The sequence below is a fragment of the Aspergillus homomorphus genome (assembly GCF_003184865.1).
Source record: "Aspergillus homomorphus CBS 101889 unplaced genomic scaffold BO97scaffold_17, whole genome shotgun sequence".
Taxonomy (NCBI): domain Eukaryota; kingdom Fungi; phylum Ascomycota; class Eurotiomycetes; order Eurotiales; family Aspergillaceae; genus Aspergillus; species Aspergillus homomorphus.
The window spans coordinates 193,636-210,583 of record NW_020291903.1 but is presented as its reverse complement, the minus strand read 5'-3'; the positions used below and the strand labels follow the sequence as shown (position 1 = coordinate 210,583).

General features: G+C 55.1%; 1 protein-coding gene across 1 annotated transcript; it reads left to right on the top strand.

Annotated features, from left to right (window-relative positions):
• Positions 1-190: 190 nt before the first annotated feature.
• Positions 191-16,893, top strand: BO97DRAFT_443060 (putative nonribosomal peptide synthase; the record flags this gene model as incomplete). The annotated part of the gene is made up of 6 exons (XM_025698333.1): positions 191-768; positions 838-9,706; positions 9,764-12,689; positions 12,754-13,848; positions 13,906-14,920; positions 14,980-16,893. 6 exons carry the CDS (start codon positions 191-193, stop codon positions 16,760-16,762), a joined length of 16,266 nt encoding a protein of 5,421 aa, XP_025551586.1. The 3' UTR covers positions 16,763-16,893.
• Between the last annotated feature and the right edge of the window lie 55 nt (positions 16,894-16,948).

Below are 16,948 nucleotides of genomic sequence, written 5' to 3'. Positions count from 1 at the left end.
ACTCACGTACCTTGTAAGTGCTCTGTGTATTGATACAATCATTCTCTCGATTTTAAGTGTTATGTGCTATTTGATCACACACACACACACACACACACACACACACACACACACCAACACACCATTCTCGGGTTCTTTCCCCTTCTTTCAGCGCAATATGAAACCTGTACCACACCACAGAGAGGCCATCATGTCACAATCTATTGAGCATAACAATCCGAGTATGAATTCTGCGACTGAGTTGGATCTCGAGACCATCTGGAACTGGAACGCTGTGGTTCCCAGCGCTATTGAAGGATGCGTGCACGATCTCATTGCCGACATCGCGGCCAAGCAGCCCGATGCCCTTGCCGTCTCGGCTTGGGATGGCGAACTGACATATTCAGAATTGGAATCCCTGGCGACGCGACTCGCCGGTTGCCTTCTGGACAGGGGAATCGCTCCGCAAACCAACCTGCCTCTGCTTTTCCCAAAGTCCAAATGGACCTGCGTTGCCATGTTGGGAATCATCAAGGCGGGATGCGCGGTCGTTGCACTCGATACCACGCAGCCAGACGCCCGACTGCGATCGATCGTACAGCAAATCCAACCAAAGCTTCTGATCGCATCAGCAAGCCAGAGAACAAAGGCCGCCCAGTTGACGGATGCGCCAATCCTTCAACTGGATGACTCACTATTCGAGACCCTACCGCGACTACCTGACCTTGAATGGCAACTGAAACTCCCCGCGGTGTCGCCGTCGCATATTGTATATATCTCGTTCACGTCGTGCGTAATTCAATTTTCCCGCCCCGTGCGATGGATTTCCTAGGCACATTGACTCACATAAGGATCCAGTGGAACTACAGGGCAGCCGAAGGGCGCCTGCATCAGTCATGCCAATGTCCGGAGTACGGTGCATTACCAAGGAAAAGCGCTGGGATTCGAGCCCACGTCGCGGGTCCTGGACTTTGCGCCGTATGCCTTCGATGTCGCGTGGAGTAATTTCCTCCACACGCTCTGCGCGGGAGGGTGTCTCTGCATCGCGACCGAACAGGAGATGCTGAACGACCTCTCGAGCGCGATTACCTCCTTCCGCGCAACATTAATCAATGTGACCCCCACCATCCTGCGCACCGTTAGCCCGGCGCGGACGCCCACGCTAGAAACGGTTCTGCTGAGCGGCGAGATGCCGTACCGCGACAACATCACCCGCTGGGCGGGAAAGGTCCGGCTGTTGAATACGTATGGCCCGACGGAGTGTACTTTCAAATGTGCCTTCTCCGTCCTGATTCCGTCCTCCTCTCTCGAAGGGCGACCGGATATCGGCCGTGGCGTCGGATTCTGCACTTGGATAGTGGACCCGGGCGACTGCAGTAAGCTGGCCACGGTTGGCGGCGAGGGTGAGCTTTTACTGGAAGGGCCTATGGTGGGCCAGGGCTACCTGTCGGATCCGCAGAAGTCCGCGGAGGCCTTCATCAATGATCCCCCGTGGCTCTTGGAAGGGAGTCGGAGTGTTCCTGGCCGACACGGCAGAGTTTATCGGACGGGTGATCTGGTCAAATGCAAACCCGACGGACGGTTGGTCTTCCTGGGTCGGAAGGAGACCGCCCAGGTCAAGATCCGAGGACAGCGGGTTGAAATAGGCGATGTGGAGTATCACGTTCGGGGATATCTGGATGAAGACACCGCGGCGATTGCCGACGTGATTGTGCCCCGCGGAAGCGACACGGCTCTGCTGGCTTTGTATGTCCAGGTCCAGCCCGACTGTCGCGATCAGATTAAGGCTCAGCTCGACTCTCTGCCGGGTAAGCTGCAGGAGACCTTGCCGGCTTTCATGATTCCCAGCGTGTACATCCCCGTGCCGGACATTCCACTCGCCGCGACGGGTAAGGTCAATCGAAAACGACTGCGCGACATGGGCAATGAGCTGGAATGGAGTCAGCTTGTCCAGCTTCAAGCCACCATTATCACCCCCGTCGACCATCACGAACCGACAACTTACACGGAGAGTCAACTCAGATGCATCTGGGCACAGGTCTTGGGAATAGATGCCAGTAGCATTAGCACGGCCGAGAGCTTCTTGCGGCTAAGAGGGGACTCGATTGCTGCCATGCATATGGTGGCCGCAGCGCGGGAACAGGGGCTATCCCTGACGGTCGCGGATGTGTTTACAACGCCGATTCTCCGGGACTTAGCTCAGAAGGTGCATCGCGTGGAGAGGGAAGAAGGAGAAGAAGCGGTGGTTCCCTTCTCTCTGCTGAGAAACCCGACCAACAAGGTTGAAGTATGCGAGCTAGCGGCCAAAGCTTGTCGAGTCGCTGTCACTCAGGTTGAGGACATTTATCCGTGCACAGCCTTGCAGCAGGGCATGTTGGCAATCACCGCTAGGCAGACCGGAGTCGATTGTTTCTCTCGTACTGCTTTTGCGCTCTCGGAGGAAGTCGATACGAACCGGCTGGATAAGGCTTGGGTAGATACCGTGGCTGCAATGCCCATTCTCCGGACTCAATTCCTCGAACTAGTGGGGGAAGGGCTGGTCCAGGTTGTCACCCGCTCCGTTGCCGAATTGCAGGAGTACGGGACAATTCGTGAATTTATGGATCATGCCCAGACCTCTGTGCTGGGGCGACCGCTATGCCGCGCCGGTCTCGTTAACAGTGCACCTGAACGGCTCGTCGTCGAAATGCACCACTCTATTTTCGATGGATGGACCTCCATGCTAGTCTTGGAGACTCTGGAATCTGCTTATCGTTCGTCCCAGCAATCATTAGTACTCCGTCCGTTCCAACCATTTGTGAAGTATATTCTTAATCAAAACCCAGAAAAGGCAAAGAACTTCTGGTCCCATCAGCTGGCCGGCTGCAATGCCACGGTTTTTCCGTCCGCTGAGTATCGCCCCAACAGAAAGCTGGATTACAGCCATGCCGTCACCGGATTGCAGTGGCTGCAGTCTGATATTACCCCATCTTCAGTGGTGCGCTCCGCTCTCGCAGTGCTGCTCGCATCGTACACCAACGCCGCGGATGTCAAATACGGAGCCACGGTGAGCGGAAGGCAGGCCCCGGTGCCTTCGATTGAGCGCATCGCGGGCCCGACGATAGCCACCGTTCCTGTCCGAGTGCAAATTGACAGGGCTCAGACGGTGGAGGGGCTGCTTCAGCAGGTGCAATTCCAGGCAGTGGAGATGACGGCGTTCGAGCAGTTCGGCCTCCAGCAAATCCGGCGCATTGACGAGGATACCGACGCTGCCAGTCAATTTCAGCTCTTGCTGGTCGTGCAGCCAGAAGATCAAGGTGCAAGCCGGAGCAAGGCGCGTGAGGCTATTTTCTCGACGCCGCAGAGCGTCTCCGCTACAGACGAGGATGATTACATTCTGGTCGTCAAGGACGGGGAATCTGACCACATGGCAATGTACAACCCGTATGCAATGATGATTATCTGCCAGTTGAAAAAGTCCGGGGTGGAGCTTAAGATCAATTTCGATACCGGGGCGATTGGGCAGGACGAAGTGCAGCGATTCGCGAGGCAGTTTGAGCATCTTCTTCGACAATTATGCTCCGAGCAGCTTCGCGACGCCAGGATAGACGAGCTCAATCTCGCTACGAAAGAGGATTGTGCGGAGATCAGGGAGTGGAATTGTGGTTCCAAGGTAGCAGCCACTGAATCCGTATCAGCCACGATTGCCCGCCACGTTGCTGAGCGACCTGATGCGATTGCTGTTTCGGCTTGGGATCAAGATCTCTCCTATGCTCAGTTAGCCACGGCGTCTGTGAATCTGGCGTATCGCCTGCAAGCGCATGCTAGTGTTGAACCCGGCTCTATCGTTGTCTTGGCCTTGGAAAAGGGCTGCTGGCATGTTATAAGCATGCTTGCGCTTTTTCAGCTTGGTGCGATCGCCGTGCCGGTTTCTGCCTCGACATCACCTCAACGGGCGGGTCAAATCATTGATTCTTTGCAGCCCAAGCTTACTTTGACAATGGCTGAGCCTGAGCTGGTTCCGTTCTCCGCCAAGATGCCCACGGTCAAAATTCTGGATCTTCTCAAGGACAGTCCTTCAGCCTCCGCTGATTCACGTTTGCTACCGCCCAGTCTGTCCAAGCCGGCGCTCATTTTGTTCACGTCTGGATCAACTGGAACTCCAAAGCCAATCCAGTGGAGTCAGCGGGTCTTGTCCAGCAATACCGCGGCAGCCATTGCATGTTTCGGCCTCGATACTAGCAGTCGAGTCTTTCAGTTTGCTGGCTATGATTTTGACGTGAGCGTTGTGGAAACATTTGCTACACTCTCGGCAGGAGGTTGTCTTTGCATTCCCTCCGAATTGGACAGGACGAACCAGTTAACCGAGAGCCTCGTGAATAGCGGTGCCAACTGGGCATGTTTGACCCCTTCAGTCGCGGCTTCCCTGGAGCCTACGCGGCTTCCATCTTTGAAGACCTTGGTTCTAGCCGGAGAGAAGTTGCAAAAAGGGATGGCTTCGGCTTGGGCGGCGTCAGTGGATGTGCTGTACAATTGGTATGGACCCGCCGAAGCATCTGTCGCTACTTCCTGTAAAGTAGAATGGGGGACCTGGGAGCCAGGTGTCATCGGAAAATGCAGCCCCTTCGCATCAACCTGGCTTGTCAACCCCAACAACACTGATGCCCTCGCGCCCATTGGGGCGATCGCCGAACTCTGCATCGAGGGCCCCATCTTGGCCACCTATGCAGGAAGCAGCGGGTCTCGCCTCAACAAAGCGGCATTTTTCCCTCCTTCTTGGCTGCCGCAGGATGGGTGCGTCTATCGAACGGGAGATCTGGTCAAATACAGCGCGGATGGCCGCATTCTGTTCCTCGGCCGTGTGCAGGAGGCGCAGCGGAAGATCAACGGACAGAGGGTGGATCTTGGCGACATCGAGCGATGCATTCAAACCTTCCTGGTTGGGGTGGGCATGGAGGAAGTTCAGGTCGTGGCAGAGATCTTCATTCCATCCCGCAGTGAGAAGGAGACTCTCGCGGTGTTTTTCAGCTGCGGCGATGAAGCCGTCACCACTAGCAGGCGCAATATTCCGGTGGAGGACCTTGAGCAGCATCTAATACCGTTATTGCCTTCATTTATGATTCCAAAGCTCTACCTCCCCGTGGCAAAGATTCCACTCGGTCACACCGGAAAGATTGACCGTCAACGTCTCCGCCTGATCGGCAGCTCTCTCACGTCTGCCCGGCTGGTCGAGATGCAACCCTCCCGCCAGAAGGCAAGAACCCCCTCTACTGATGAGGAGGTGCGCCTTCAAGTTCTGTGGGCGGAGGTTCTTGGCCTGTCACCGGATAGCATTTTTGCGACAGACCATTTTCTCCGTCTAGGGGGAGACTCGATTACCGCGATGCGTCTCGTTGCTCTTCTCCGTCAGTCAGGACATTCAATCACCGTTGCTGATGTTTTCGAAGCCCCGATGCTGGAGGAAATGGCAAACAGGACTATGAGAAGTACCGTCGACAGCAAAGACGTGCTTCCCTTTTCACTGCTGCGTCCCGGGGTAAGTGCGCATGACAGCCGGCGACATGCCGCTCGGCAGTGTGGAGTTTCAGAATCAGAGATAGTGGACATCTACCCATGCACCGCTATACAAGAAGGATTGCTTGCCCTTGGGGTCAAGAATCACGGCCAGTATATCTCGCGGAGTGTGCTCGAGATTCAACGAAACGTGGACCTCGATCGACTGCGACGCGCTTGGAAGTCTACGGTGCAGAGCTTGCACATACTCCGGACCCGGATCATTGACCTGCCTGGTCGAGGATTTGTGCAAGTCTTGCTTAACGAGGATGCGGCAGCTAACTGGCCGCCCGCTGGAGAAAAGGACGATATGGGGATAGCCGGATATCTACAGAGGGACGAAAAGGAGTCTATGGGTCTGGGAACAGCGTTGTGTCGGGCTGCCATTGTCGATGGCAGCTTCAATCTGACTATCCACCATTGTACGTACGACGGCAGCTCCTTGGAGATGATCCTCCAGATGCTGGAGGCCCAGTACCTGGGGCAACAGGACGAGATAAGTGTCACTCCGTTTCACAATTTCATCCAATATCTGCAACAGTGCGATCTCGACAAGGCGCAACTGTTCTGGCAGACACAGCTCTCGAACATCGAAATGCAACACTTCCCAGCTCTGCCCTCAACAACGTATATCCCCCAGGCGAACGAGCAACTGGATCAGGTGATCTTGGTCGACTGGCCTAGAACGACGGGAATGACGCCGTCAACAATAATTCGTTCTGCCTGGGCAATCCTCCAGTCGCAGTATGTCGCGTCTAACCAGGTAATTTTTGGGGCGACTACGAGCGGCCGGCAGGCAAATATGCCGGGCATTGAACACTGTGCAGGCCCGACCATTGCAACCGTACCTGTTGCGGTTTCCATTGACTGGAGTCAAACCATTCAGGGGTTCTTGGCACAGATCCAGCAGCAAAGTGTCCGCATCACCCGACACGAGCAATATGGTCTGCAGAGGATCCAGCGCACTGTTGATAATGCGCCAGCCAACGGCCTCTTCCAGACGTTACTGGTTGTGCAGCCGGTAGCTGAGGGGAAAAGTCTGCAGAAGGAGAGCTTCTTGTTTAAAGCCCGAAGCCATTCCTCGAATCTCGATACCCGGGGAACGGATCCTTTCAATGTCTATCCACTGATGCTGATCTGCGAGCTAACCACCCAGGGCGTCAAACTCCATATCAGTTTTGATAATCGGGTTATCGAAAGCACGCAAGTTCACCGTCTGACTCTCCAATTTGAAACCATCCTGCAACAGATCTGTGCGAGCAATCCGGAAACAATGTCTCTGGGCGCGATAAAAACAGCTTCGGACTCGGACGTGGCCCTGTTTTGGGAGCGAAATGCCAAATTGCCTGAAGAGCCGGACATCTGCGCGCATGAGGCGATCTCGGCCCTGGCGAGATCCCAACTGGACGCGATCGCGATTAATGCCTGGGACGGGCAACTCTCCTATGGGCAACTAGATGAGCTATCTACCGGGGTTGCCCGGAATGTCATGGAGGCCGGATTCGTTCCCGGTTCCATTATCGCCGTGTGCCTAGAAAAATCTAAGTGGGTTCCTGTCATTCAGCTTGCGATTTGGAAGTCTGGATGCGTTGCCTTGATTCTGTCAGCCGCAGTGCCAGAAGAGCGCATGGCCACCGTATGCAAAGATCTCGGCGTGGCCGCTGCAGTTATCTCGCCGTCTCGGATAAACTTGATTGCAAAGCATACACGATGTCTCACAGAGAATGATCTGCTTCCCAACACTTCTGCTCGCAGGGCTGCGTTTATGGCTCTACCCCGTGTGGGCCTGACAGATCCTGCTGCTATCCTGGTCTCGTCGGGGAGCACTGGAAAGCCGAAGCAGATTCTATGGACTCATCGGACACTGGCCGCGAATGTCCGAGCTCTTGGGGAGACACTCAGTTTGAACTTCACGTGCCGCGCTTTTCAGTTTGCATCTTACGACTTTGATGTTGCCACGCTTGAGACGGTCTCGACTCTGCTATACGGCGGGTGCCTCTGCATTCCCTCCGAGTCCGAGCGACTAAACCGCCTGCCGGCAGTGATCAACCAACTTGGCGCCAACATGCTGCATTGCACCCCATCGACTGTGCGACTATTGCAACCGGAGGAGGTGCCAAGCCTCTCCACCCTCGTCTTCAGCGGAGAGAAGCTAAACCAAGACGATATCGAAAGATGGAAAGAGACATGCACAGTCTTCAACTGGTACGGTCCGGCGGAGTGCTCAGTCGCAGCGATCTGCGCGGCGAGCCTGTTTCCCTGGAAATCGGGGGTCATTGCGAGCGGTGTCAAATCTATCACCTTCCCCAACCTGCCCCTCTGCTGGTTGGTGGATCCCCAAAATCACAACCGGCTGGCGCCGTTTGGTGTCCCGGGCGAGATCGTGCTTGAGGGCCCGACGTGTGCGACTCGGTACATTGGGGACTCGTCTCTGACGGAGCAAGCCTTTTGCGACAATCCTGACTTCCTGACAGCCGGGTCTGTGGGGAATCAGTCGGGACGGCAGGGACGCATTTACCGCACCGGCGACCTGGCTCAATATGATAGCCAGGGCAGTCTCCTCTTCCTTGGGCGAAGGGACGCCCAGATCAAGGTTCGGGGGCAACTGGTGGCCCCCGAAGAAGTTGAATGCCGCATTCGCCAATGCTTGGACCAAGATGATCTTCAAGTAGTCGTTGATGCCATTATGCCCCCTGATGGCAAGCCGCCGACGCTGGTGGGCTTCATCGTATCAGACGACGTCGATAACCTCACACAGGGGCTTGACCAAAAACTTCAGAACTCGTTACCCCCTTATGCTGTTCCATCTTACTACATCTCCATACCTTCAATCCCCACTGGGCCGACCGGGAAGAGAGATCGGAAGAGGCTACAAGAAATTGGTGCCGCTTTCACACCAGTGCGAAAATCTAGCAGCGGCCCACACATCAAGCCTACTCTCCCAGCAGAGATTGTGCTGCAAAAGCTATGGGCAGCCGCACTGAGTATTTCTGCTGAGGATATCTCCGCGACAGACAGTTTCCTCCAGATTGGCAACTCGATCGACGCAATGCGCTTGGTCGGTCTTGCCAGAGAGCAAGGGTTGTTGCTGACTGTGGCGCAGATCTTTGAACACCCAGTCCTATCGGATATGGCAAGCGTGCTGCACACCCAGGGAGAGGCTGACGGCGGTTTAATTGGGCCATTCAGTATGCTGAGTCCAGGGTTGGATGCTCAGCACGCTCGTCAACAGGCTGCACTACTATGTGGCCTCAACGAAGCCAGCGTTGAAGATATTTTCCCCTGCACCCCGCTGCAGGAAGGTCTGCTATCACTGACAATGAAGCATGAGGGAGACTACATCGGTCATAATATCATCAATCTCAGTCCCGGCGTCAACACAGACCAATTTAGACATGCATGGGAACAGACCGTGGAGCGCATTCCCATCCTTCGAACACGCATTATCGATCTTCCAGGCCAGGGTCTGGTGCAGGTTGTGACCAAAACATCCACGCGGTGGACGACGGCCGTCGGACGCGAGGACTACATCAAACAGAATAATCAGCGTCCCATGGGCCTGGGAACGTCCTTGATGCGATACAGTCTCTTCCCCGCGGGCGGCAAAGGAGAACAAAAAGATTGTGGCGTCTCATTTGCATTGACGATGCACCATTCAATCTACGACGGGGTTACCACAGGTCTCATCATGGAAACCCTGGACGCTTGCTATCACCACACCACCCCGCGCAATGTCTTTACGTTGCAAGGCTTGGTGCAATACATCCAAGCCATTCCTCAAGATCACAAACTCGACTTTTGGACTTCGCAATTTGCAGGTCTCGAAGCAGCCCAGTTTCCAGTCTTGCCACATTCGACCTACCAGCCCCAAGCGGAATCGACGTTGACACATTCAATTCATAACATCCGCTGGCGCTTGGATGATTTCACCCCCTCCATGACAGTTCGTGCAGCATTTGCAATGCTTTGCTCGCAGTACTCCGGCTCGTCGGACGTTGTGTTCGGAGTCATTGTCAATGGTCGCAGTGCCCCGGTGCAGGGGATCGAGCGATTAGCAGCCCCTACTATCGCCACTCTCCCTATCCGACTGCGATTGAACGAGGAGGAGAGCCTTCAGGCCCTGCTAGCGAGCATACAAAGTCAGGCAACGCAGATGATCCCTTATGAGCAAAGTGGACTATCGAAGATTCGTCAGGTCAGCCAAGAGGCAGAGGATGCTTGTCGGTTTCAGTCGCTGCTAATCGTGCAACAGCCGGAGGAGCGGATGGACAAAATTAGTCTATTCACCCCCGAGTCACAAAGCCGGGAGAGCGAGAAAGATCGTTATCGCGGATTCAACTCCTACGCTCTCACACTGGGTTGTACCGTTTTAGATGATGGAGTGGAATTGATCTTCTGCTTTGATGAAGCTGTGGTTGATATTCCAACAGTTCAAATCCTGACAGGGCAGTTTGGGCACCTATTGCGCATGCTGACGTGCCACAAGTTCGATGAAGTCGCCATAGGTGGGCTTGATATGACCAGTCCTACTGATGTGGGTCGCATCTGGCAGTGGAATGAACAGATCAATCCGAGTGTCGAACGATGCGTTCATGACGTTATCTCTGAAAGAGCGAGGGAGCAGCCAGATGCGACAGCCATCTGTGCATGGGATGGCGAACTTACCTACCAAGAGCTAGATAGACAGTCGACTGCGATTGCCCACCATCTGGTCGAACAAGGAGTTGGTACAGGTATGATTATCCCTCTATGCTTCGAGAAGTCGATGTTTGCGATACTGGGCTTCTTTGCGGTCATCAAGGCTGGGGCTGCTGGACTCTTCCTTGACCCCTCTCTACCAGAAACGCGACTGCGGATGATGCTTCAACAAGTACAGCCAATCTTAGTTCTGAGCTCAACAGCTAGTCAGGGACTATGTTCCACGTTGACTTCAACTGTTGTGGTAATCGATCAGCAATCCCTCAGTCAGCAATTCGGTCACAATTTGGAAGATAGACCATTGCCCATTGTCCAGCCGTCGGATCTGCTCTACTGCGTGTTTACGAGTGGGAGCACTGGAACCCCCAAAGGCTGTCTGGTGCAGCATCGCAACTTCTGCAGTTCCTTCGTGCATCAACGGTCCACTCTCAAATTCGACCGCTCGAGCCGCGTGTATGCGTTCTCCTCTCACTCGTTTGATGGGATTTACTGGGATGCGCTGCAGCCGCTGGCTGCAGGCGGAACCGTATGTGTCCCAAGCGATGAGGAAAGGAAAAGCAACCTGACCGAGAGCATCCGGAGGTTCCGGACTACCGACCTGTTCTTGACGCCATCAACGGCCCGTTGGGTAGATCCCACGCGCATTTCGACCCTGCGAGCCATCTTCCTGGGTGGCGAAGCCGTCACGCATGAGGTTCTCGAATTGTGGACGCCGCATGCGACCACTTTCAGTGGCTATGGTCCTTCAGAATGCACCGTGGGAACTGTCTACTGGCAAGTGCCTCGTCCGGTTCCCACCAGTATTCATATTGGCAAGGGTGTCGGTGTGTCGACCTGGGTGGTTGATCCTCGGTCCGGCGAGCGTCTGTCTCCCATCGGCACGGTGGGCGAACTTTGGCTGGAAGGCCCTCTAGTCGGGCAGGGATATCTGCACGAGAAGGAGAAAACAGCGAGCTCGTTTGTTGAAAGCCCGTCCTGGCTACTTAAAGGAGCCCCCAGCGTTCAGGTGCCTGGCCGGAGAGGGCGACTATACAAGACTGGGGATCTGGTCAAATACAACCCGGCGGATGGAAGCTTGGTCTTTGTGGGACGAAAGGATACTCAGGTCAAACTGAGGGGCCAACGCATTGAACTGTCCGAAGTAGAGCATCATCTTCAGCAGGCCCTGACCAGTCTGTCTATCAAGGCAGCTGTCATCGCGGAGGTGGTTGTTCCTCAAGTGACCAAACATGCGGCACTATTGGCCTTCATCGGAACTGACCGGGAAAAAATGGATCCGATAGTCGGGAGGTTGAATGACATCCTGTCCGATCGGGTGCCTTCATACATGGTCCCAGCCGCTTACATCCCCATTGATTCCATTCCCCTGACGGCTACAGGCAAGACGGACCGACGGCAAGTACGTGAGATCGGAAGCAGTTTGAGCATGGAGCAATTAAGCGGACCAGGTGCTCGCGGAGGTCGACCTCCCTCCAGTGAGCATGAATGCATGCTACAAAAAGGATGGTCACTGGTGCTCGGAGTGCGTCCAGATTTGATCTCCATTAATAGCAATTTCTTGAGACTCGGGGGCGACTCTATCTCCGCAATGCGTCTGGCTTCGTGGACCCGTAGCCAAGGCATCTCCCTGACTGTTCAGAACATTATGAGCTTTCCCAAGCTATTTGACATGTCACAGAAAATAGTTGCCCTGAATCCAACTCTAGAGACAGGCTTAAACGTCCCTCCGTTTTCCCTCCTGAAGCAACCTGACGCTAGAAGCGCGACCTTGCGTGATATTGCCAGCAAGTGCGACATCAGTACCTCCCAGATCCAAGACATCTTTCCCTGTACCGGAGTCCAGAAGTCTCTCCTTTCCATGACGGCCAAAAGCGAGAAGTCCTACATTGCCCATTTCCTTCTCCCGCTTGCCGACGGCGTCGATATTGCTCGTCTCAAGCAGGCATGGGAGGATGTCAGCCAAACAACGGCTCCGATACTCCGATGCCGCGTTGTAGACACACCGGCCGAAGAAGGCCTTGTGATGGTTCAAATACAAGAGCCCCTGATATGGGATACCTGCGAGACCGCCACCGCATATCTGAAAAGCGACCGGCACTCCATGGGCTTGGCAACTCCGCTTACTCGGCTGGCAATCGTGGGAGATGCGTCCAGCAATGACCTTGCTTGTTTTCTTACCCAGCATCACGCGGTCTATGATGGCTACTCGCTGCCGCTACTAATCCAGGAGGTATCAAAGGTCTATGCTGGACTTGTCGATAACAGTGCCCTGACAGCGCCCTTCCAGCTCTTTATCAAGCATATTCTGGGCCTTGATGCTGAGAAAGCTAAAGAGTCTTGGCAGCATTACTTTTCAGGGCTCAAGGCTGTTCCCTTCCCAGAACTGGCCCATGAGAATTACCAGCCGAAGGCAGACTGCACTGTCAAGCGAGAAATTCAATTCTCCCAAGGGTCGAATCGGGATGTAACCGCTGCAACCAGTAAGTCGACATCGTGGAATTATCATTTGAATGCCTGGTGTGCAAAATCTCTAACATCGCGTAGTGATACGAGCGGCGTGGTCGATTCTCATAGCTCGCTATCTGGACACGGACGATATCATTTTTGGGACAATGGTCACCGGGCGACAGACGCCTCTCCCTGGGATTGACCGGATGATCGCGCCTCTCATTAATGCCGTTCCGGTGCGAGTAAAGGTCGGCCCCAAACAAGAGGTCAATAGCTTTCTGGGTGACATCCAACAACAAGCTATCGAGATGAGCGTGTACGAGCAGACCGACCTCCTAGAAATCAGACGAATCAGTGCGGATGCCGACAGGGCGAGTCGATTCAACACTCTGCTTATCGTGCAGCCTTCGACACAGGCCCATGGCCAGGAGGTCCCCGGTGGTCCTTTTGCATCTTCGAGCAAGATTACCTCTGCGGTCGGCGACTTAGATGACTATAACCCAAATGCGGTCATGGTGCTCTGCCAACTCAGAGGGAATTATGGTGTGAGTTTGGAGATCAGCTTTGATTCGAAAGTCGTCGACCGGGCGCAGATGGAGCATATTGCAGCGCAATTCGAACATGTTCTACGCCAGGTCTCTGCCGCCGGTACTGGTGCTGTGGAGGAGATTGAGGTTGTCAGTCCCAAGGACCTGGAGACCCTATGGCATTGGAACGCGACTGTCCCTCAGACCAGAGAACAGTGCGTCCATGAAATGATCACCAACACCGTGAAGCGACAGCCCAATTCCCCGGCTATCTCGTCGTGGGACGGTGAGCTTTCATATCGCGAACTGGATGATTTATCCACCCGCCTAGCCTTACAGCTCCTGGCCCTTGGGGTCAAACAAGGCTCTATAATTCCACTTTGTTTTGAAAAGTCAATGTGGCACGCTGTGGCCGCGCTGGGCGCGATGAAGGCTGCTGCGGCCTGTGTAGCCATGGACTCGACACAACCCAAGTTGCGGCTTCGGTCAATTGTCCAGCAGGTTCAACCAACGGTGATCTTGACATCGCTTCACAATCAAGAGTTAGTCGGCACCTTGTCGGACGCGACCGTCGTCATCGTCGATCGAGATCACCTGCTTCTTCCTCCTGTGGTTGAAGGTATCCCACCGCTACCCAGAGTTCACCCCTCGGATACATTATACGGTCTGTTAAACTATCTTTCTCTCCCACGAGACCATTTTTGACTGATGATTTGAGCAGTTGTTTTCACTAGTGGATCAACCGGTACTCCCAAGGGTGTAATCACCACCCATCAGAACTTTGCCTCCGCGGCGACGCACCAGCAGCAAATCCTGCACATCCGGCCCTCATCGCGCGTCTTCGACTTTGTGTCCTACAGTTTCGACGTCTCTTGGTCGAACCATCTCCAGACCTTGATTTGCGGGGGCTGTCTATGTATCCCGTCCGAGTGGGAGCGGAAAAATGACATTGCCGCGACGTTCAATCGGATGCATTGCGACTACTCTTACTTCACACCCTCGGTGGCTCGATCGCTCCAACCCTCCTCGATGCCGGGTCTCAAATGCTTGGCCATGGGCGGCGAACCCATCCAGCGGTCCGAGGTCGCGCGCTGGACTCAAGCGGAGACCATCCTGGGCATCTACGGGCCAGCCGAATGTGCGCAGGCGTTGTCGTTCGTGGTCCTCAGTGGCGCGCCCTGTCGCAATCATCATGTCGGACATTCCTACGGGGCCAATACCTGGCTGGTTGTCCCCGGTTGTCCGGATCGGCTGGCCCCTGTCGGAGCCGTTGGTGAGCTTCTGATCGAGGGGCCCACAGTGAGCAAGGGGTACTTTGGCAGCCAGGAAAAGACCCAGGCCGCGTATATCGTCAATCCCCAGTGGCTAGTGCGCGGAGGCCCCGGGCATCCCGGACGATCCGGGATTCTGTATAAGACGGGCGATCTATTGAGTTACAACTCCGATGGTTCATTAGACTTCATTGGCCGAATGGATGGTATGGTGAAGCTGCGCGGTCAACGAGTTGAGTTGACTGAGGTGGAATTCCATGTCGCGGCGTGCCTGCAGGAGTCCCAGACGCGCCACGGAGGTTTGGTCGCGGAAATCATAACTCCACAGAATGGAGTTCCAATTTTGGCTCTATTCCTTCACCTGGCATGTGGCTCGACACAACTCGGGAGTGAAGAAGCTTCCCTCGCTTTTGCACAAGTTGTTGAGGAGCTGGAGGAGAAACTGTCGGATCGTCTACCACAATAGTAAGTCAACGCCCGGACAATAACCCCCAAAGCTAAAGCAGGCCCTCTAATTCAATCAGTATGATTCCTGGGGCCTATATTCCCATAGATCAGATTCCCATGACCGTGACCAACAAGACTGACCGTCGTATGTTGCGCGAGTTGGGCAATACCTACACCCTGGAGCGACTCGCCGAACTGCAGGCTCGTGGACGGGGAGGGCGTCGACCATCTACCGCAATGGAGAAACGGCTGCAAAGCCTTTGGGCATCGGTGCTGGGGGTAGAGGCGGCCAGTATCAGCGCAGAGAGCAGCTTCCTCCGAATTGGGGGAGAATCCATTGCGGCGATGCGACTCGTGGCCTACGCCCGCGCTCACAATCTTTCGCTCACGGTGGCACAAATCTTCAAGGCCCCACGTCTGTCCCAGATGGCCCTGCTCGTCACGGAGATTTCCGCGGAGGCAAAGAAGGATGAGGTGCTTCAGAAAATTCCACCCGCATTCTCGTTATTGCCCGAAGACAATAGTCCTTCTGCTTTCATGAGAAAGTACGTCGAGCCTCTGCTGAATGGTGGTATGCATGAAGGTTGCTCCGTCGAAGATGTGCTTCCTTGCACAGATTTCCAAGCCTGTGCCATCCGGGATGCCTTGCAGGATATTCCAGGAAGACTGCCCATCTGGATCCTGGACCTCCCTCCCGACGTCGACTTCGCGCGTCTCCAGTCCGCTTGTACTGCCCTCGTGCGTCACTTCGAAATCCTCCATACTGTCTTCTTGCAAGCCGAGGATCGGTTCTGGCAGGTTTTACTCCCTGGACTGGAGCCTTTGTATGATCTTTTTGACGTCGAGGGCGACATCCAATTCTCCATCGATACGGTTTGCAAGGACGATTGCCGACGACCGCGTCGCTTAGGGCAGTCTTTCATCCGCTTCATGGCTCTTCGCCATCAGTCCGGCCAGCATCGTCTGCTGTTCCGGATCTCCCACGCCCAATTCGACGACTATACCTGGGCAAAAGTCCTCGAAGCCCTCTCCTTGCTGTACAGGGACCAACCCGCCGCTCTGCCACAGCTCCCTTCGTATCGCCAAGTGCTTGCGTTCCACCATCGTTGCAAGCAACAAAGTCTGGAGTACTGGGCCTGCCGACTGCACCAGGCCAACTATCTGAACGGCCTTTCCTCGGTGCCTAGTGCACCCGCCCACCGGGCCAACGACCCCGCAAACCGACTGACGGTCACAAGAACCATCCCAATGCCGCAGAGTCGCAAGCAGGACCACGAAGGAATCTCCACCGCGACCTTCTTTCACGCAGCGTGTGGTATCGTGCTCGCCCAACACGCAAGACAACATGAGGTCGTCTTCGGCCGCCTGGTGACAGGCCGCGTGATGCTGCCGGGCGTCCTCCAATACGCCGTCGGACCGACCCTAACCGAAGTTCCGGTCCGGACCCGCGTCGACCGACAGAAAGACACGCTCTTTACCGTCGCGCAGCGGCTGCAACGCCAATTCCTCGAGGATGCGGCCCACGAATGGGCCGGCATGGAGGAGATCATCCACCACTGTGCTTCAGATAGATGGGCGCAGGGCGTGCGGGATTTTGGGTGGCGGACCGCATTCCAGCAGGAAGAAGAAGATGGCAAGGAGGAGGGGGGGAGCAAGAGTGGTACCGAGTTTCTGGGCGCGGTCTCGACTTATCAGACCGAGCAGCCGCCGAGGGACCGGCCTGAGATATATGCCACCCCGCGCCGGGGCGGTAGCCAACTGGTTCTGCATTTCGAGGGCAATCGGATGTGGATCACGGAAGAGACGGTGCAGGTGATCTTTGCTGCCATTGAGGCTGTTTTGAGTGATCTGGATGCTTGAGCATTCGCCGCGAGGACGGGAGTAGAGAGTGCTTGCTAGATCCCGTTATTTCACGATTGGTCATTTGCTGACTCGTATGAAACAACTTATCTATATACTCAAGTTACAGCATCGTATTTACATAACCAACCTGAAGTATTCCATTCTCGGTCACAGGCTGTTCCCTGCAACGTAGCTGCTCTTACC